The sequence below is a fragment of the Mobula hypostoma genome, chromosome 7 (assembly GCF_963921235.1).
Source record: "Mobula hypostoma chromosome 7, sMobHyp1.1, whole genome shotgun sequence".
NCBI lineage: Eukaryota > Metazoa > Chordata > Chondrichthyes > Myliobatiformes > Myliobatidae > Mobula > Mobula hypostoma.
In genome coordinates, this window is record NC_086103.1 from 55754792 (window position 1) to 55778143 (window position 23352).

Below are 23352 nucleotides of genomic sequence, written 5' to 3' on the forward strand. Positions count from 1 at the left end.
ATAAGGAGGTATGTGATCCAAGGGGACCTTGCTTTGTGGATCCAGAATTGGCTTGCCTACAGAAGGCAAAGAAGTTGTAGACAGGTCATATTCTGCATGGAGGTCGGTGACCAGTGATCTCTACTGGGACCCTTACTCTTCGTGATTTTTATAAATGACCTGGATGAGGAAGTGGAGGAATGGGTTAGTAAATTTGCTGATGACACAAAGGTTGAGGGTGTTGTGGATAGTGTGGAGGGCTGTCAGGGGTTACAGGAGGACATTGATAGGATGCAAAACTGGGCTGAGAAGTGGCAGATGGAGTTCAACCCAGATAAGTGTGAGGTGGTTCATTTTGGTAGGTCAAATATGATGACAGAATATAGTATTAATGGTAAGACTCTTGGAGATGTGGAGGATCAGAGGGATCTTGGGGTCCGAGTCCATAGGACACTCAAAGCTGCTGCGCAGGTTGACTCTGTGGTTAAGAAGGCATACGGTGCATTGGCCTCATCAGCAGTGGGATTGAGTTCAAGATCCGAGAGGTAATGTTGCAGCTGTATAGGACCCTGGTCAGACCCCACTTGGAGTACTGTGCTCAGTTCTGGTCGCCTCACTACAAGAAGGATGTGGAAACCATAGAAAGAGTGCAGAGGAGATTTACAAGGATGTTGCCTGGATTGGGGAGCATGCCTTATGTGAATAGGTTGAGTGAACTTGGCCTTTTCTCCTTGGAGCGACAGAGGATGAGAGGTGACCTGATAGAGGTGTATAAGGCGATGAGAGGCTTTGATCGTGTGGATAGTCAGAGGCTTTTTCCCAGGGCTGAAATGGCTAACATGAGAGGGCACAGTTTTAAGGTGCTTGGAAGTAGGTACAGAGAAGATGTCAGGGGTAAGTTTTTTTTTACGCAGAGAGTGGTGAGTGTGTGGATTGGGCTGCCAACGACAGTGGTGGAGGTGGATATGATAGGGTCTTTTAAGAGACTCCTGGATAGGTACATGGAGCTTAGAAAGATAGAGGGCTATGGGTAATCCCAGGTAATTTCTAAAGTAAGTACATGTTCGGCACAGCATTGAGGGCCAAAGGGCCTGTATTGTGCTGTAGGTTTTCTATGTTCTATGTTCTTTTAATTCAAGTAACAATTTCAAGAATTTAGCCTGTCACAGTCATAATAACTTTTATATTACCTTACATAAGTTAAAAAGTAATGATATTATTCAGAGTTCAAAGGTAACTCAGTATTTTCCCTCACTTTTTGCTCTACTTATTTAATTTATTTGAATGTATACTTATTGTAATTTATAGTTTTATTTCTATGTATTGCAACGTGTTGCTAGCACAACACAACAAATTTCACAACATTTGCCAGTGATATTAAACCTGATTCTGATTCTAATTTGGAGGTTTGGACTAATACTTAGACCGAGACTTGGATCTAGGTTTTTTTTTTCAATCCCTTCATGATAAGTTAGACATTTAAATCTAATCAAACAAACCTGGATTAGCAAAGTTACCAGCAGTAATTGTGGCACAAATATGAGAAAATCTGCAGGCGCTGGAAATCCAAGCAATACACACAAAATGCTGGAGGAACTCAGCAGGCCAGGCAGCATCTATGGAAAAGAGTAAACAGTCGACTTTTCAGGGTGAGACCCCTCATCAGGACCAGGCCCGAAACATCGACTGTTTACTGTTTTCCATATTCTGCCTGTCCTGCTGAGTTCCTCCAGCATTTTGTGTGCATTGCTTAATAGTAATTGTGGGCATGAAAGTTACAAACTGTCACTAAAATCTTTTTAGAAGTATACAATTCCGTGTATGCATGACACAGATCACTGTGTTAATGCAAATCAATTTCTAAGCATGTATGGTTAACTAATATTGATTAGGAAATAAAACCTATGTAACCTATGCAGAAATATCACTATTATTATTCTAAACCTACCAAGGTAAAGGGATTGAGAATTATATATGTCATATACCTAATCAAAATTGAAAGAATAAACTTTGTAATAAAAGACCACTTTGTTTAATATGCATTTCATAACCCCTACATTTTTCTTTGCTTTCTCTCTCTCTTTCTAACTGCTCTCATTCACTCATTGACCGTATAACCTTGTTTTCATCTTATCTCCATGGCGACCTCAGTTTTAGCCTATCAGGGACAACCCACTTCCCATTCTTACCGCTGTTTTACCAGCTTCCTTTGTCTCTTCCCCAGATCAGACAAAGGGTCTTTAACTTGAAATGTTAACTCCGTTTCTCATTCTGTAGGTAAGACCTGACCTGTGTAAATTTCCAACATTACCTATTTCTACTATGGTTTAACACTGGCAGTGAGAAAGCTCTTAGAAACAAGTAACACCTTCTTAATTAGCATGGAATGATAAAAAAAACAGTAAGGGTGTATTAAAAGAAAATCTTCTCTTTCAGAAACATGATGAGTCATTTGATTAAGTAATGAAGAAGGTAAATGAAGGCAATGCCATTATAGCTGTGTGTATGGATTTCCAAAAGAACAAAGCCCATTTATTAAAACCCACACTGTCACTGTCACTGAAGCCAATAGCTTCAAATGTGCACTTGAAGCATAGATACAAATTAATTAAGGGATATAAAACTGGTTTGGCAAACAGGTTCACAAATGACTACTTTTGGGACTGGTTCTCTCCACTGTTATTTGCTCAATGTTCAGTATCAGAAATTCTACTAGCGTTAATGTCTTGAATTTTGAGGTATAGGCCCAATTTTGAAATTTGAATATGATTTAGGGCCATAATAAATGAGGAAGGTATAATAAGATTTAGGATTTAACTGTAATAAGCCATGAACACACTACTGGAAAGAGCAGACACAGCACATACATTTCATCACACAAAAAAAAAGTCCGGTGATCTATTTGGTCAAAAGAATGTGGAAAAACAATCTACGACAAATGTTTCAATTTTAAAGAGTGCGTAAGAAGGAAATGTGTTTGTATACAAACCTTTGGTGAAGGGACAACGAAGTACAGATATAGAAAGTTGCTGCCAAACCTGTGCTTCAGCACTTTTTGCTATATTTTAAGTTCCAGCATCTGTAGTATATATTAATTTATTTAGAGATACAGCACAGAATAGCCCCTTTAAGCTGCGCCACCGACAACCCCCAATTTAGCCATAGCCTATGCAAAGAACAATTTACAATGGCCAACTGACCTACTAACTGGTACCTCACTGGACTGTAGGAGGAAGCCCACACATTCCACCGGGAGGACAGACAGACTCCTCACAGTGGCCGCCACAATTGAACTCCGAACTCAATACCCCAAGCTGAAATAGTGTCATGCTACCCACTATGCTGCAGTACCATGTGTTTTGACTTTCAAACAGTAAGTTATTTGGAGTTCAGTTTTTTTTTCCAGAAATAGAAGCTAGGAAGTCATTCCATGCTTAAGCAAAATAGCAGTTCACCTCCACATCCAACATTATGTCCATTTCAGAGTACTCTACTGCAAAAGGATTATGCAAGTGCTAGAGGGGAGAAGGTTACCAGACTAGCTCCAGCAATGATTCTAATTGGACTGGAGAAGCTATCCTCTACAGAGCAGAGAAATTTAACAGGAAATTTGATAAAGATGTTATACATCACAAAGAATATGAACTCTGGTTTCCAGAAATAGGAAAGTATACAGTACATCTACTGATCTTAAAGGCCATGGGACAGGTCATAAGGTGAGGCACCAGGGTAGCCTAGCGGTTCTTGTGACACTATTACAGCTCGGGGCATCAGAGATTGGAGTTCAATTCCAGTGCCATCTGGAAGGTGTTTATACGATCTCCCAATTACTTTGTGAGTTGTCTCCAGGTGCTTCTGCTTCCTCCCACAGTCCAAAGATGTACTGGTTAATAGGTTAATTGGTCGTTGTAACTTGACCTGTGATTAGGCTAGGGCTCTACAGGTAGGCTGCAGCTCGTTAGACTGGAAGAGCCTATTCCACATTGTATCTCGAAATAAAATTAAAACACACACAAATAGAATGTTTTATTAGTTGAGGCATAGAATATAAGAGCAGGGAGGTTATGCTAAATGTGGATACATTGCTGTTTAGATTACAGTTTGAGTTTTACTTAGAATTTACATTACAGAAAAGAGAATGCAGGGAAGGTTCATAAAGAAGATTGCCATTAGGAGGGAATACTGATTGATTGTTTTGGAAAAGGGCAAACTGTGGAGAGACAATTAGAATATATATAATGATGATGGAAAAATCTGCTTTCCTTAGCAGAGAAATCAAAAATCAGAAGAGATTGTTTTAAATCAGGGGTCCCCAACCTTTTTTGCACCGCGGACTGGTTTAATATTGACAATATTCTTGCAGACCGGCCGACCAGGGTGGGGGTGGGGTGGTAGGGGAATGTTCAAATAGGGTTAAACTCACCTCAACATGTCTTTTACAGTTATGGTTGCCAACTTTCTCACTCCCAAATAAGGGACAAAAATAGCAGTCAAAACACTTTACCCCCGGAAAGATTAGCATGACAATGAAGCCTTGCCCGGTCACCTGTGTGCATGCGTGACGTGCACATGTGATGTGCGCATGCGTGTACACGCCGATTCCCCCCCCCCCACAACTCGGTTTTGCCTTCATCTTCCCGACTATACTGTACATACATTATTTCTACTTTATATAGGCTGTGTATTTATCATATCATTCCTGCTTTTACTGTATGTTAGTGTTATTTATTTTCGGTTTTATGTGTTATTTGGTATGATTTGTTAGGTTATTTTTTGGGTCTGGGAACGCTCAAAAATTTTTCCCATATAAATTAATGGTAGTTAGTTCTTCTCTTTACGCCATTTCGGCACGAAAGGTTTCATAGGAATGCTCTACCTTAGCAGGGGAAATACGGGACAAACCAATTTAGCCCAATATACAGGATGTCCCAGCAAATACGGGACAGTTGGCAACCCTATGTTCAAGTTCAACAATGCGTGACAGGGAATGAGGAAAGGTGCAGCTGACTCATATTGTTTCTTCACAGCCCGATAGCACATGCTTTGCGGCCCGGTGGTAGGGGACCGCTATTTTAAAGAAATTGGAAGGAGGAATGGAGAGGAAATAGGAAAGATTTTTATCATCCTGCAGTTAGTAAGAGTCTGGAAATCACTGACTGGAAGGATAGAAGAGGCATCACATTTAAGAAGGCATGTGGATATGTACTTGAAAAGCCATGATCTGCAGGATCATGGACCTGACACTTAAAGGTGGAATTAGAGTTAGCAGCCTTGTGTTAACTGGCACAGATTTAATGGGCTACAAGCCCCCATCTGTGTCTGAGCCAAAGAGGATAAACTTTATAGAAAAATATTGCTCAGTATTCGTATGTACTTCCAAATGGATTGGTGGATACTCGTTCAGTGGAAACCTTCAGAACAGAATGAGATAAAGACCAAAAGGTGGAAAAAAATGATTATCGATATGAGGAAAGCATTGGTGACTTGGACAAACAAAATTGACTTTCATCCAGTTCCAAAACAGATTCAAACTCCAGGTTGACTCATTTTGTAAAGAGAAATTCTGTGATTTTACTTATACTTTGCAGGATCAGTCACTATTACAGCTAATGTCAGCCAGTTAAAACTTGGTTCCATTATTTTTCTCTCTGCACAATGAGATATAGATTTCAACCCTAGAACAAAGCTTACTGGGAGACTAAGGCTACGTCCACACTAGACCGGATAATTTTGAAAACACTGGTTTCGTGTAAAAACAATAGGCGTCCACACCAGACATTTTTTAAAATATCTCCGTCCACATTAGAATGGATATTTGGGTGAATCTCCTCCTACTGGACATGTGCAGGACACACAGAAAACAAGCAAAGAGGAAACAGTATACTCGGTGCATGTTTGTCTAGTTACAGACTAGAAAAATGTAAAAGCCATTGCTGTTGGCTCTCGCGCAGGAGGACTTAAAACTAAAGAAAAACAAATACTGGAGTGTATGGAGGCAACTGACAGGGAGTTCATGGACAGTATGACCCGGCTGATGACGAACATTGAAAAACTGACTGACTCTGTTGCATTAATAAAGCGCCTTGTTAAGTGTATAAAACATGTCTGCAACAGTGTTATCTTGTATTTCCATACAACGTTACATTAGGCTGTTACACATTATTATCAGAGAAGTACTTGCATAAATAGGTAAACCACCTTCACACAGGCAAGGACAGAAAACAGGGCAAAGTGAGTATACTTATTTATTCAGTAGGCTGTGGGTCAAAGTATTTGGTGAATATATTTCTAACTCTTCTGGCTTCAGTCTCGTTGCTGTCTGTTCTGATATTGTTGGGTTGTGTGGGGGAGTTGCATTCAAGAAAACAACGAAATGCCGCGCTGCGACCATCTGTTCTGGCACGTCATGACAGCGTTTTTAAAAATATCCGTTTACCCCGTCCACACTGCTCTGAACAATCAGTGTTTTCAAATTTACACACTCTGGAGGGCGTATTAGAAAATATCCGTTTTCGGGGGAGGAAAACGCTGTTTCAGTGTGGATGGAGGGTCAAAACAAAGAGAAAAAGCTTCAGTTACGGATTTATCCGGTCTAGTGTGGACGTAGCCTAAGGCTCAAACTGATAGAAGTACATATATCAAGGCAAGTATAATGTTTTTTTTCTTTTTTGGCAGATCAAATGAAAAGGAACGGTACATTTACTGGTAGGACCCTTAGCGGTGTTGATGTACAAACGTACATCCATAGTTCCCTGAAAACGGCCACACAAGTTGAAGGGGTGGTAACAAAGGTGAATGGCATGCTTGCCTTCACTACTTGAGACACTGAGTCAGGAGTTCCGTTGCATCTTTATAAAACTCTAGTTAGGCTGCAAATAGATTATTGCATTTAACTCTTGTATCCCCATTATAGGAAGTGTGTGGAGGTTACAGAGAAGATACAGAAGATGCTAGGATGCTGCCTCCCTGTGAAGAGAGGTTGAACAAACCAGGGTTGTTCTCTCTGGAGCACTGGAAGCTGAGGTGAGGCTGATAGAAGTTTATAAACTTGTGAGATGCACAGAGCAGAGTAGACAGCCAGTATCTTTCCCCAGGTCAAAATGTTTAATACTAGAGGGCATGCATTTCAACTGAGATGGGAAAAGTTGCAAAGGAGATGTGTAGGCGAGGTATATTTTTACATGGAGAATGGAGGGTGCCTGCAATGTGCTGCCATGAGTGATGATGGAGATCGATAAGACATAAGTGTTTAAGACATTCATAGATATGCAAATGAATATACAACAGATGAGGGATATGGAGCACGTGTGCAGATGGGATTCAATTATTCGTTCAGCACAACATTATAGGCTAAAGTTTCTGTGCTGTACTGTTCTATGTTGTATATAAAATTATGAGTAGTATTGATAGGGTTTTCTTTTCCCAAAGTGGAAAAGCCAAACACTAGAGGGCAGTTTTAAGGTGAGAGGGAGAAATCTAAGAAATATCTACAAGGCAAGATTTTTTGCACATAGAGTGGTATATGCCTGAAACATTCTGCCAGGGGAGAGTAGAAGCAAATATGATAGCAACGGTTAAGAGGCATTTAAACATGATTTTAACTGTTGCTTGAATCTTATGATGGATAGGTCTGCACCCAATCTGGCACTTCCAAACAAATCTGCTGTTCTTATTAATTCCTTTTTAGTTGACTCGGGAATTTTAGATATTTGGAGGTTTTTATATCTTAATGATAAAGAGTTCTCTTTCTTTTCTCATGTATATCATAATTACTCTAGAATTGATTACTTTTTTATTGATTCTCAATTAGTTTCATTTGTCACTACCTGTAAGTATGATGCAATCGCCATTTCTGCCCATGCGCATTTGAAACTATCAATTAAATTTATGGATGCAAATTTTAGTATCAGACAATGGCGGTTCAATTCTATTTTGCATCAAGATTTAAATTTTGATTATATTATTAAAGACCAGATTGTATTTTTCTTTTTATCTAACTCAATGGAAGAAATTTCCAGTGGGATATTATGAGATACCTTTAAAGTATATATTCGCAGGCAAATTATTTCATACTCTGCTGGAGTGAAAAACCATATTAATAGGGAAATACATACATTGGCTGATAAGATTAAAGAAATTGATAAAAAATATTCCATTGCTCCTAATTTGGAGCTTTATAAAGAGAAAGTTGAACTTCAGATGCAACACTGTTTTTTATTAACAGCCTTGATTGAAAATCAATTACTTAAAACTAAGAGTCAATTTTACATACATGGTGATAAATCGGGTAGATTACTGGCTAATCAATTGAAAGCTGCATTGGCGAAATGTCAGATTAATAAAATTCGTAGAAGGGATGGTAATTTGATGGTTGACCATGATGAAATTAATAAATCTTTTCAAGAATTTTATACCAATTTATATCAATCAAAATTTCCTGATGATCCTACCATAATGCATAAATTTTTAAGGAAATTAAACATTCCGAAATCACCAGCCAATGAATGTTTAACATTAGATGCAACCATTACTGAAGAGGAAATAAGGAAAGCAATTTTTTCAATGAATTCTGGTAAAGCACCTGACCCGGATGGGTATACAGTAGAATTTTATAAATCTTTTTCAGGTGTATTTTCTCCCTGGTTATGTATAATCTCTAAAGATGCCTTATCTGTAGATAAATTACCACAATCCTTTTATGAAGCATCTATTTAATTAATTCCTAAAAAAGATAAAAATCCCACTGAATGTGTATGATATAGACCTATATTTTTGTTGAATGTGGATTCTAAAATCTTTTCCAAAGTATTAGCAATTACAATAGAGAAGGTACTACCACAAATTGTCTCCGAAGATCAGACAGGATTTATTAAAAATCGTTACTCACATTTTAATATTAGGAGACTAATGAACATTGTTTACACTACTTCAGTTAAAACTCCAGAATGTGTTATTTTGCTTGACACTGAGAAGGCATTTGACAGACTTGAATGGGAATATTTATTTGATATACTTGAGAAATTTAATTTCAGCTCAAAATTTATACAGGAGTCCCCCGCTTTTCGAATGTTCGCTTTACGAAATCTCACTGTTATGAAAGACCTACATTAGTTACCTGTTTTCACTAACAGAAGGTGTTTTCACTGTTATGAAAAAAACTGCGCACGATAAAAGGCAGCGCATGCCCCAAGCAGCCAAGCTCCTCCCCTGGAACTGCATTCTAGCCGGCATTGCTTAAACATGTGCCTGTGAGCAGCCATTAGCAAGATGAGTTCTAAGGTATCGGAAAAGCCTAAAAGAGCTCATAAGGGTGTTCAACTTAGCATAAAACTAGACATAATTAAGCTTTTCAGTCATGGTGAACGAAGTAAGGACAAAGTGAGTTTGGCTTGTGGAAGTTGACAAAGATGATGTTGAAAAGGTTTTGGCATCCCATGACCAAGAACTGATAGATGAAGAGCTGATGCAATTGGAAGAGGAAAGGATAACAATCGAAACCGAATGCAGTAGCAAACGGACCGAAAGTGAAGTCGTCCAGGAACTGAACGTGAAGCAACTGCATGAGATTTTCACTGCAATGATTGCAGAAAAGTATGACTTTAATTTTGAAAGGGTACATAGGTTTAGGGAATATTTGCAGGATGGTTTGAGTGCTTATAAAGAACTGTATGATAGAAAAATGCGCGAGGCTAAGCAGTCAAGCATACTGTCATTTTTCAAGCCTTCCACATCAGCCACAGCAGACAACGAACCTCAACCTTCAACATTGAGACAGGCAGACATAGAAGAAGATGACTTGCCTGCTCTGATGGAAACAGACGACGATGAGATGACACCCCAGTGTCCCACCACCCCAACCTCTGACGACTCAGCCTAACACACCATCATCAGTGTGCTCGGTGCTGTCTTCCCGATTCTGGTAAGTGATACTACACTGTACATACATTATTTCTACTTTATATAGGTTGTGTATTTTTATGTGTTACTTGGTATGATTTGGCAGCTTCATAGCTTAAAGGCTACTGGAAAGAGTGTTTCTGCCGAGAGTGCTTGCGTGAGATTTTCGCTACGAAGAACAGTGCGGCAATGATTGTAAAAAAGTATTTCTACTTTATATAGGCTGTGTATTTATCATATCATTCCTGCTTCTACTATATGTTACTGTTATTTTAGATATTGTGTGTTATTTGGCATGATTTGGTAGGTTATTTTTTGGATCTGCGAATGCTCACAAATTTTTCCCGTATAAATAAATGGTAATTGCTTCTTCACTTTACGACATTCCGGCTTACAAATCATTTCATAGGAATGCTCTACCTTCGGATGGCGGGGGAAACTTGTATCCTGGGTTCAAAAGTCCCAGGTTAAGGAAGAAAATTTACAGAAATCAAAAAAAGGGCGGTTTGGCTTTGCCGAATCTTAGATTTTATTACTGGGCAATTAACATTCAATATTTAACGTTTTGGACACAAGAATTGGATGAAACTCAACGTCCACGATGGATGAACCTTGAGTGGAAGTCTGTACAGGGTTTTTCGTTGGCTTCTATTCTAGGAGCTGCACTTCCCTTTGCACTTACTAAATTGAATAAACAAATGATAAATCCAATAATTAAACATCCAATACGAATATAGAACATAGAACAAAGAATAGTACAGCACAGTACAGGCCCTTTGGCCCACAATGTTGTGCCGACCCTCAAACCCTGCCTCCCATATAAGCCCCCACCTTAAATTCCTCCATACACCTGTCTAGAGTCTCTTAAACTTTACTAGTGCATCTGCCTCCACCACTGACTCAGGCAGTGCATTCCACGCACCAACCACTCTCTGAGTAAAAAACTTTCCTCTAATATCCCCCTTGAACTTCCCACTCCTTACCTTAAAGCCATGTCCTCTTGTATTGAGCAGTGGTGCCCTGGGGAGAAGGCACTGGCTATCCACTCTATCTATTCCTCTTATTATCTTGTACACCTCTATCACGTCTCCTCTCATCCTCCTTCTCTCCAAAGAGTAAAGCCCCAGCTCCCTTAATCTCTGATCATAATGCATACTTTCTAAACCAGGCAGCATCCTGGTAAATCTCCTCTGTACCCTTTCCAATGCTTCCACACCCTTCCTATAGTGAGGTTACCAGAACTGGACACAGTACTCCAAGAGTGGCCTAACCAGAGTTTTATAGAGCTGCATCATTACATCGCGACTCTTAAACTCTATCCCTCGACTTATGAAAGCTAACACCCCATAAGCTTTCTTAACTACCCTATCCACCTGTGAGGCAACTTCCAGGGATCTGTGGACATGTACCCTGAGATCCCTCTGCTCCTCCACACTACCAAGTATCCTGCCATTTACTTTGTACTCTGCCTTGAAGTTTGTCCTTCCAAAGTGTACCACCTCAAACCTCTCCGGGTTGAACTCCATCTGCCACTTCTCAGCCCACTTCTGCATCCTATCAATGTCTCTCTGCAATCTTTGACAATCCTCTACACTATCTACAACAACACCAACCTTTGTGTCGTCTGCAAACTTGCCAACCCACTCTTCTACCCCGACATCCAGGTCGTTAATAAAAATCACGAAAAGTAGAGGTCCCAGAACAGATCCTTGTGGGACACCACTAGTCACAATCCTCCAATCTGAATGTACTCCCTCCACCACCACTCTCTACCCTCTGCAGGCAACCCAATTCTGAATCCACCTGGCCAATCTTCCCTGGATCCCATGCCTTCTAACTTTCTGAATACGCCTACCCTGTGGAACCTTGTCAAATGCCTTACTAAAATCCATACAGATCACATCCACTGCACTACCTTCATCTATATGCCTCGTCACCTCCTCAAAGAACTCTATCAGGCTTGTTAGACACGATCTGTCCTTCACAAAGCCATGCTGCCTGTCCCTGATCAGACCATGATTCTCTAAATGCCTATAGATCCTATCTCTAAGAATCTTTTCCAACAGCTTTCCCACCACAGACGTAAGGCTCACTGGTCTATAATTACCCGGACTATCCCTACTACCTTTTTGAAAAAGGGGACAACATTCGCCTCCCTCCAATCCGCCGGTACCATTCCCATGGACAGCAAGGACATAAAGATCCTAGCCAGAGGCTCAGCAATCTCTTCTCCCACCTCGTGGAGCAGCCTGGGGAATATTCCATCAGGACCCGGGGACTTATCTGTCCTAATGTATTTTAACAACTCCAACACCTCCTCTCCCTTAATATCAACATGCTCCAGAACATCAACCTCACTCATATTGTCCTCACCATCATCAAGTTTCCTCTCATTGGTGAATACCGAAGAGAAGTATTCATTGAGGACCTTGCTCACTTCCGCAGCCTCCAGGCACATCTTCCCACCTTTATCTCTAATCGGTCCAACCTTCACTCCTGTCATCCTTTTTTTCTTCACATAATTGAAGAATGCCTTGGGGTTTTCCTTTACCCTACTCGCCAAGGCCTTCTCATGCCCCCTTCTTGCTCTTCTCAGCCCCTTCTTAAGCTCCTTTCTTGCTTCCCTATATTCCTCAATAGACCCATCCGATCCTTGCTTCCTAAACCTCATGTATGCTGCCTTCTTCCACCTGACTAGATTTTCCACCTCACTTGTCGCCCATGGTTCCTTCACCCTACCATTCTTTATCTTCCTCACCGGGACAAATTTATCCCTAACATCCCGCAAGAGATCTCTAGACATCGACCACATGCCCATAGTACATTTCCCTGCAAAAACATCATCCCAATTCACACCCGCAAGTTCTAGCCTTATAGTCTCATAATTTGCCTTTCCCCAATTAAAAATTTTCCTGTCCTCTCTAATTCTATCCTTTTCCATGATAATGCTAAAGGCCAGGGAGCAGTGGTCACTGTCCCCCAGATGCTCACCCACTGAGAGATCTGTGACCTGACCTGGTTCATTACCTAGTACTAGATCTAGTATGGCATTCCCTCTGGTCGGCCTGTCCACATACTGTGACAGGAATCCGTCCTGGACACACTTAACAAACTCTGCCCCATCTAAACCCTTGGAACTAATCAGGTGCCAATCAATATTAGGGAAGTTAAAGTCACCCATGATAACAACCCTGTTATTTTTGCACCTTTCCAAAATCTGCCTCCCAATCTGCTCCTCTGTATCACTGCTGCTACCAGGGGGCCTATAGAATACCCCCAATAGAGAAACTGCTCCCTTCCTGTTCCTGACTTCCACCCATATTGACTCAAAAGAGGATCCTGCTACATTACCCACCCTTTCTGTAGCTGTAATAGTATCCCTGACCAGTAATGCCACCCCTCCTCCCCTTTTTCCGCACTCTCTATCCCTTTTAAAGCACTGAAATCCAGGAATATTGAGAATCCATTCCTGCCCTGGTGCCAGCCAAGTCTCTGTAATGGCCACTACATCATAATTCCATGTATGTATCCAAGCTCTCAGTTCATCACCTTTGTTCCTGATGCTTCTTGCATTGAGGTACACACATTTCAGCCCTTCTACCTTACTGTCTTTACACCATTTATTCTGCTTCTCTTTCCTCAAAGCCTCTCTGTATGTTAGATCTGGCTTTACTCCATGCACTTCTTTCACTGCTCTATCGCTCTGGGTCCCATCCCCCTCGCAAATTAGTTTAAACCCTCCCAAACCATGCTAGCAAACCTACCTGCAAGGATATTGCTCCCCCTCGAGTTCAGGTACAACCCATCCAATCTGTACAGGTCCCACCTTCCTCAGAAGAGATCCCAATGATCTAAAAATCTAAAACCCTGCTCCCTGCACTAACTCCTCAGCCACGCATTCAACTGCCATCTCCTCCAATTCTTACCATCACTGTCACGTAGCACTGGCAGCAATCCTGAGAACGTCACCCTTGAGGTCCTGTTCTTCAGCCTTCTGCCTAGTTCCTGAAACTCATACTTCAGGACCTCATCCCTCTTCCTGACTATGTCGTTGGTCTCAACATGTATCACGACTTCTGGTTGCTTTCCCGCTCGTACCAGGATGTCATGCACCCGGTCAGAGACATCCCGGACCCTGGCACCCAGGAGGCAACAAACCATACGGGTGTCCTTCTCATGTCCACAAAATCTCCTGTCTGCTCCCCTGACTATAGAGTCTCCAATGATGACAGCTCTCCTCTTCTCCGTCCCACCCTTCTGCACCACAGGGTCAGAATCAGTGCCGGAGGCCCTGCCACCGTGGCTCACACCTGGTCGGTCGTCCCCGCCAATTGTTTCCAGGATGGTATGCTTTCAATTTCTTAAATTCTTTGGATTGAACAAATTTATCCTGTCAAGTTCCATTATATCTAATTTTTTCTTTCAACCATCTAGAATTGATCAAGCTTTTCTTCTATGGAAAACAAAGGGAATAACAAGTTTTCATGATTTATTCATGGATGATTGTTTTATGTCTTTTGAACAATTGTCTAATAAATATAATTTGTCTAGATCACGTTTCTTCAGATATTTACAGATTAGAAACCTTTTGAACATTACTTTATCTACCTTTCCAATGTCGCATCAAATTGAAGTTACAGGAAAAAAGATTAGGTTCAAACCCTTATCAGAAGAGTTTAATTGCAATTATTTATGATCTGACTACGAAAACACATCTGGGTACATCTGATAAAAATAAGTATGAGCGGGAAGGCGAACTTCAAATATCTTTATCTACAGAGAAATGGGAAAAATTCTTCCATTAGTCAATACTTCCTCAATGTGTGCCAGACACGCCTCGATACAGTTTAAGGAGGTTCACAGGACTCATATGTCCAAAGATAAGTTCGCTCATTTTTATTGCCATATAAATCCTGTTTGTGATAGATGTAATTCTGAGGTAGTTTGCTTGACACATATGCTCTGGTCTTGTCCTCTTCTAGAAAAATATTGGAAAGATATTTTTGGTATTATTTCAGTAGTTCTGCGTATTGATTTACAACCTCATCCTATTACTGCAATTTTTGGACTACCAGTGATAGACTCTAGTTGTTTATCCTCATCAGCTTGTCGTCTAATTGCATTTGTTACAATAAAAGCCAGAAGATCCATTTTATTTAACTGGAAAGATTCTAATCCCCCCACTACATTTCAATGGTTTTCCCAAATGATAGCATGCCCAAACTTGGAAAAAATTAGGAGTGGTACTATGGATTCTTCGGTTAAATTTGAAGAAACTTGGAGGCGATTTATTCAATATTTTCATATGATGTAAGTTGACCCTTTCTGAATCCTTTGTAGTAATATTTTTGTTCATGTATAGAGGAGCGGAGTTAACAACAAATAATAATTTTAGCCGATGTAATATGACAGCCCAAACTTCGTTTGTTTTTTTTTAAGTTTAATTTTCTTTAGTCTAGAGGGTTTACTTTTCCTCTCTTTATAAAATATCTTTTTCATGGTCAGTTACTATGAGATTGGGAGGGTAAACTATATTTGTTACTTGGAATCTGTGCTTGTACATGTTAACTATTATTATTGTAATCCCGATCTCTATGTATCATTACTATTATCGTTATGTTTAATTTTGAAACTTAATAAAAAGATTGAAAAAGAAAGAAAAGGCATTAAAACAGGAACATAAACAGGCAGGGAACTGAAGGATATAGACCATGTGCAGAGATGGGATTAGTTTTCATTAACATTGTGGTCAGTACAGACATGATGGGCTGAAAGGCCTGTTCGTGTTGTTACATGCTCAAGGAGATCTGTGTTTTTTTTGTGAGAATGATGTAATGGTCTTTTGGAGGTCACCTGATGTGATTGTCCCGCCAATGTGAGGTCATGTGATGACATGTGACCCATGACTATATAAGGGTCGACCCAGGTGACGCAGTTGGTTTTTTTCTAGTTTGTAGATTTCCAGGTAGAACGTGCTGTATCTCCGCTTCTGTTGCGTGTTTGTTTTTGTGACGCAGTTTCATTTTTAAAATGGTTTTGCGTTCTGTTGCAAGATACCATATTATTGGACTGGAAATTTTTGGCTAGATGTGTTGATTTACTCAATTCCAGCATTAGAAGGGAGAGTGAAGAATTTATCGAAGTACAGGATCGAAGGATCGAGAGAAGTCGGCATCATTTGGCAGTTTAATAAAGGATCGACCTTAATGAGACTTCGTTGGAGGAGTACGACCTGCATCGAGGATAACTCTTGCCAAAAAGAGCAAGGAGTTCATGCAAAAAGGTGCTCTCTCTCTAAAGGAATTTAAGGTCAGTTGACTTAAATTGTTTACTTTTGGCATCGTGAATCCTGTGGACAGAACCAGCAGGAAAATTGCGTCTGTGAAGAAATCCTTCTCCAAAGAAGTCTCTCCCAATTGAATGTGTAAAACTGGTGGACTTTAGAAGTTATCGCTTTAAGAACTATATCTGACTGTATCGCTTTAAGAACTGTTTTCGCATCTAATGCTTTAAGAACCAGAGCCGAGTGGCGAGTTGGTGAACGGCTGCATGTCTGTTAACTTCCGGTTAAAGTTTTTGTTTGTTTTTTTCCCTTATCGTTTATCCATGTTTAATAAATATTTGGTTGTTTTTATATAACCTGTCTCGATTGATAGTCATTGTTGCCGGTTACATAACAGTGTACTTTGTTCCATGTTTAATCTCCATCCTTGCCTGCCTCTGAGACAATGGACAAAATACAGAGGTATTAAAGAGATGCCACTGGGGCTATTTCTGTAGAATCCTCCAAAATAAATAAGTGACCAAAGTCAGTGACTTTTCCAAACCAACAGCCCAGGAATGAGGCTCTAATTACATCCATTTTCACCATTGAGCAGATCATGGGTACAGTGCCAGATTCTTGAAACCAACCCTTTATTTCAAGCTCTGTTTTCACAAGAAGTAGATGGAGAAAATGATCTAAGGATACTTTCAATGCTTCCATAAAAATAATATCCTCACAATCTCATGGGGATCCCTTGAACAATAACTTTCAAAAGTAGCAGCATTCATTATAGCATTATAAACTTCGGGTACCTTATTTAAGGACACAAATAAGTTCAGTATAAATGACAGAAGCAGTAGACCACTTACTAATCTACACACATGCCTGTCCTGCTTTATTTTATTTCCTACTTTTTGCAGTACTTACTTAATTTAACTATTTAATATAAATATATTTACCGTAATTCAGTTTTCTTTTTCTCTCTATTATCATGTATTGCATTGTACTGCTGCTACAATGTTAGCAAATTTCACGACATATGCCAGTGATATTAAACCTGATTCTGATTCTGATCTGTCAAGCCCTTCAGCTCCACCTGAGGCAGATTCTGCAGATCCCTCACTGGCCTCACCAGTCACCTCATAACACATCGCACTGGATTGGAAGATGGCCATTCTTAACCCCAAGGGACGGCATAAGAGGAAAATATGTCTATTAAAGTATTCCAAAAGCAGTTAAATTTAAGTGATTTGATGCACCCACGTAAAGTTAAAATTGCAGTATTACGTTCCAATGCATCAGTGCAATTTTACCTCATGGGCAGTCATAAAGGCTCTCAGAGAAAGATTTCCCAGTTTTCTGACATTGCTAACTTGTGCTAATTTATAGCTGGTTCATTGTATCAATTGTGAGTGGATTTAAAGCCATGTCTAAGAAAAATATGTCACTGCTATTGCAACTTGCGGTGCCGCAAAAAATTCAGAGGTAAAAAATGGATATAACTCACCTCAAAAATATTTTCCACATATGGGGCATTTTTAAAAATGGGGGTGACATCATTGGCATCTTCAACAACGATTGTTTGGTTCTAGAGATGGAAGCAGGAGAAGTTACTTAACTGGAAGTTATGAATCATTACATAGACAATCATTGTTTCAATGTTAATCAAAACTTCCCAGTGAAAGTTAAGCTTTGGAGAATAAAATAGATCAAAAAAAGATGTCCATTTTAAACACAGCTTATCAAGCCCTGTAAGTATATTGAAATGGCAGCAATATTTTTAATTTCTAAATAAAGCAATATGGATATTCAAAGACTTACTGAAATGTTCTATTCTAATACAAACTCTACAACTTCATCGAGATTTGATTCAATTTACAGTTCTGTAAATTGATTTAAAGGAGCTTTATGAAATCTGCAATTCTTAAAGAGCCTCCCTTAAGCCTCTGCAGCTACCCAATAGCTAATTAGTCCATCTAGAAAACCATGTATTTAGCAAATTTGCAACATATACAAAAAGATAAGAAAGTAGGATCAGGAATCAGTAACTCAGCTCCTGAAGTTTGCACCACCATTCACTTCACAAGCCATGGCTGATGTACCCCATTCTTCAACCAACACACATCAAAGTTGCTGGTGAACGCAGCAGGCCAGGCAGCATCTCTAGGAAGAGGTGCAGTTGACGTTTCAGGCCGAGACCCTTCGTCAGGACTAACTGAAGGAAGAGTGAGTAAGGGATTTGAAAGTTGGAGGGGGAGGGGGAGATCCAAAATGATAGGAGAAGACAGGAGGGGGAGGGATGGAGCCAAGAGCTGGACAGGTGATAGGCAAAAGGGATACGAGAGGATCATGGGACAGGAGGTCCGAGAAGAAAGACAAGGGGGGGGGCCAGAGGATGGGCAAGGGATACCCCATTCTTCTGTGCCATTTCTAATTTCTTCAGCTGCTCTTGATTGCATTATTTTCCCATCCCAGGAATTAGCCTAGTGAATTTCTTTTAGACTGCCATCAAAGCCAGTATATCCTTCCTTTAAAAAAGGGACCAAAACTGTACTCAGAACTCACTACATTTGTAATAATACTTTCCTACTATTAAATTGCAATCTTTGTCCAATAAAGGCCTAACAGGCATTTGCCCACCTAACTACATTCCACACTGTACTCCTAAGATTTTGCCATTCTTGCACAAAACCACCTAGATTTCTCTGTACTTCATACATCTGCAGTCCTCAGCTATGTCAATAAGTCTGCTTTATATGTACTTTTCAAGGTTTTTTTATATGATATCTTTAAAATGATCAAATTTTCAGTATAAACAATTTCAAAATTCATCATCAGAAAACACACGAATAACGTAAGTAGTATAAGTGTTAATCCATTATCAATCAGGCAAGATGGGTTTCGTAAGATTTTGAAGCAGAGCAAGAGCAATTATGCAGCAGATTGGATGAGTTTAACTTTGGCCAATCAAATGTTTGTAAGCTTTCACACTGCTTAAAAATCATTTCAACAAAAGCTTTAATTTCTGGGTTTGTACATTTTGCCATATACTTAATTGTGGGTATATGTACATTTTTAACATAGTCATTCCGTTCAGTATTAGATTGTTTATTCAAACATTTTGATCCTTAAATAAATTTAACAATACTTACCATTCTCCTTTCAGCCACTCCATCAGTGACAGAAATGCTAACTTTCAAAAAATCCTTGGTCTTGTGTTAAAAAGAAAAGAGAAGAATTTAGCTGGAGCCAACTTAAAATTTTTAACTTCTTTCATTAAATTTAGAATGGCGAACTACCTCACGGTTCCGTTGTGATAACATATGACTGAGCTCACAGATACTTACAATCATATTGAACTAATATTTAAAGCAGTTTGTAAGTGATATTGATGACATTTAATAGGTTGTCAATCTAAGTAATCACCTCACAAATGAAAGAGAGCTAACGCTTCACAGATTTGGAAGGTAATCTCTTCCCTCCTTTGATCCAGAAGCTCACAGGCTGAAGTCCCTGCCTCACAGTTGCTTCACATGAACTTGGGAAACATTAATGGCTGCAGGCATCCCATCAAAATCAAATATGTAAGGAAAGTAGTCGAAAATCGCTCTTCTCATGTTGTCTGGCTTGCTAAATATTTCCAGCATACTCTCCAGCTAAAATTGATAGTGTTATGAAGAAGATGGTAGATTTTGGCCCATTACCTTGTGTCAAAATGGTGATGTTTGTATCTTTGGGCAAATTGTCACCAAGTCTGCAAATCTATCCGAACTGATTATGCTGGTAGTATTGTAGCAGCCCATCAGTTAATTGGTGCAGGAGAAGGGACTCAGAATATAGGCTGGGATAGGTGTTCAGATCAAGGCTAGAATCACTGGAATGTGGGTCCAAGGTAGCTGATGCAGGAAGTAAAGAAGATAGGCAGTTAGACAGTAATGTGGCTGATTATAGAGATCACTGAAAGGATTAGATTGAGCGAGCAGCAGCAACAATTTTCTTTAACTTTGCAAAGGGAAGAGTACTTATATGCTCCCCAGCTCCCAGTCAGCTAAGTCACATTCCCTGCTGAGCCTAACAAATAGTTTCCTTAAGCATATCAAGGCAAGCCAATCTTGGAAAATGATTTTGAACAAGTGTGTCCTTTTAAAATGAGAATTTTAACATCTGTTGCAGTCAGCAGTAAAGAAATCATGTCATCTGTCCCTCCTGAATATGAAAAAAGATGAACTTCCAGGTATCACAAACACAAGAAAATCTACAGATGCTGGAAATTTAAAGCAACACACACAAAATGATGGAGGAACTCAGCAGGGCAGGCATTATCTATGGAAAAGAGTGAACAGTCAACGTTTCGGGTCAGGACTCTTCCTCAGGACTAATGAAGTGTCTCAGCCTGAAACGTCGACTGTTTGCTTTTATCCAAAGATCTGCCTGACCTGCTAAGTTCCTCCAGCATTTTGTGAGTGTTGCAGTTACAGACAAGTTATCTCTTATAGCCATAATACACACCTTTTATAGTTTAGTTATGAATCCGAAAATCATAGGTTAAAGTCCTTTCTAGAAAGATTTTGCAAAAGCTAAACTAATATGTCAAATTTTAGCCTGAAATGCTAACTTTAAGTATTGCTAATCCAGCATACATCACAACATAAGCAAAATTTTCCTTCAATCACTGTGAAAAGCAAAGCCATTGCCTTTTGTTCCTATCAAAAACTGCTTCCCAGTCACCAGTTCCATCCCTCTCCCAAACAATTGGCTAACACTGAACCAAGGTGTTAACCACCTTGGTGTTACAGTATACCTGACCTCAAGATGAACTTTGAACCCTCCAATCACCTGTTTTCACCTCTTAATAAAGCCAAATACAAGCGCTGCCAAAGAAAAGGGAAGAGGACAGCCAAAGATTTTGGAATGGAGTGGTGACAAGAAAGAAACTGTAGTTAAAAGTATTAATTTTAAAGAAATATAGTAGATTAATTGAATGAGCTGGACTGTAGCAAATGGATTTCAAGGCAGGCCAATGTAAAAGTACTGAGAAATGATAGCTTAAACAATGTTCTCAATCATGAAGTGCTAAAAGGAGCGAAAATCCAGATAGGCCTGGGGATCCACACACAGAATATTCAAATAATCAAAAGCAGTAATAGAAATTTATTCAATACAAGATAGTACACAGATATTATTGGACACCAACTAGACTCTACAAAATGGGGATTGTTGATATTAATTTATGCTGGAAATGTAAAAATAAGCTGGGCACATATTTTCACATGATTTGGGTGTGTTCCATGGTTCGTCCATTTTGGTGTAAAGTTCTTGATTTGTTGGGGAATTGGTCGTTTCCCCACTCCCCTTGTGCCCACGGCTTGGTCTCCTGGGTGATGGAACAATGATACCTAATGTAAACAATGACAAGTTCACTATTTTAAAGGTGGGTCTCATCACTGTTGCAAGAATTATATTGCAAAACTGGAAAAAAAAACAGATGTCCCACCGTGAAGGAATGGACTGAGGAAATGATTGAGATTTCATCATATGAACACATGTTGGGAAGAATTAACAGTGAGGGAAAAGTGCAAGACACATGGGATCAATTTTGGTTGAATGTTAATTTAAACTTAAATTAGAACTTCTTTCTGTTTCTAAATTTTACTTGTTTTCCTGTCATGGGATGGCTGTGTAAATATGCTATACTCTATCTGCTCTATGACATGCTGTGCTGTTTTGTAAAATAAGAATAAATAATAATAAAAGTTTGAATTACAAAAAAAAAGCAGTAATAGAAAGTCAGCATCTATATTCAGAGACAGGTGTACTATAAACTTTAACGCCATCGTTTAGTGACTCTGACATCCGCAATCACAAAGTGCTTTGGGAGTGTGATCATGAAATGTATTAACTCCAACCTTCCAGACAAACTCAACCTACAAAAATCCACCTACTGCAACCAAGTCTATGGCAGACACCACCTGTCTGGTCCTCCACTCATTTCTGGAGCATCTGAACTGTATTTTAAACTATTGACTTCAGCTCCAACTTCAATACCAGAAAACTCATCACCAAACTCTGGACCCCGGGATTCAATACTGTTTTCTGCAACTGGATCCTTGACTTCATTGCCCAACAGACTGCAATCAATAAGGACAGAGAGCAACACCTCCACCAAGGTTGGATCCTCAGCCTCCTGTACTCCCTGGGCAGTCATGACTGTTTGGTCAGATTCTGCTCATACTCCATCTACAAGTTTGCAGATTATAGAGGGCTGTATCTCAAATAACAATGAGTCAGACTATAGGAAGGAAATTGAGAGCTTAGTAACCCAGTGTCATGACAAGAAACTTACCCACAGTATCAGCAAAAGAAAAGAGCTGGTCATTGACTTCAGGGAGGATGGTGGTGTTCATGCTTCTCTTTGTATCAGTAATGTTGATTTTGGGAGGGTTGAGAGCTTCAATTTCTCGGGAGTGAACATCACCAATAGCCTGTCCTACTCCAACCACATAGAAGTCACAGCTATGAAAACGCATCAATGCTTCTACTTTCTCAGGAGGCTAAAGAAATCTGGCATGCCCCCTTTGACGCTCACCAAATTTGACAAACGAACTATAGGAAGTATCTTATCTGGATTGCATCACAGATAAACATCTGGTAGGCATCTGAGCCGCACGTGCAAGAAATGGCAAAGAGTTGTGGACACAGCTCAGCACATGGCAGATGCCAGCTCCCTTACACAGATTTTGTCTGTAAATCTCGCGACCTCATTAATGCAGCCAGCAAATCGAAGACCCTACCTAACCCAGACATTCTCTCTTCTCCTCTCTCCCATTGGGCAGAAGATGCAAAAGCCTTTAAATGTGAACCGTCAGTTCAAGAACAGCTTTTAATCCACAGTTACAAGACTATTGAATGGTCCCCTAGTATGATGATAAATCCACCTTTTAATGATTTTAATCTTATGGCTTATCAGCACTGTCTGTAACTGTCGCACTTTATTGTGCATTCTGTAGTTGTTTTTCTTGTTCTGTCTCAATGCTCTGTGTAATGATTTGATCTTTATGAACAGCATGCAAAACAAACTTCTCACTGCACCTTGTGACAATAATAAATCAATTCAAATTCCAATTAAAAGCTACATGCTTAGTCTACATACCTCTATTGTTAAAATACTTCACAGACAAAAGCTCTCCTCAATAATGGTAGCTGGCCCAACT

The 23352-nt window shown here is 39.7% G+C and overlaps 1 protein-coding gene across 3 annotated transcripts in view; it reads right to left on the reverse strand.

The window, feature by feature from the left end:
- Window positions 1-23352, reverse strand: part of cdhr2 (cadherin related family member 2) — a 152924-nt gene that overhangs the window by 103718 nt on the left and 25854 nt on the right. For all 3 annotated transcript variants that reach the window (XM_063053444.1, XM_063053446.1, XM_063053445.1), the window contains exons 5-6: window positions 19294-19353; window positions 17649-17729 (exon numbers count right to left, since the gene is read on the reverse strand). In XM_063053444.1, the coding sequence (XP_062909514.1) occupies window positions 17649-17729; window positions 19294-19353 (141 nt within the window). The remainder of the gene's footprint in view (window positions 1-17648; window positions 17730-19293; window positions 19354-23352) is intronic.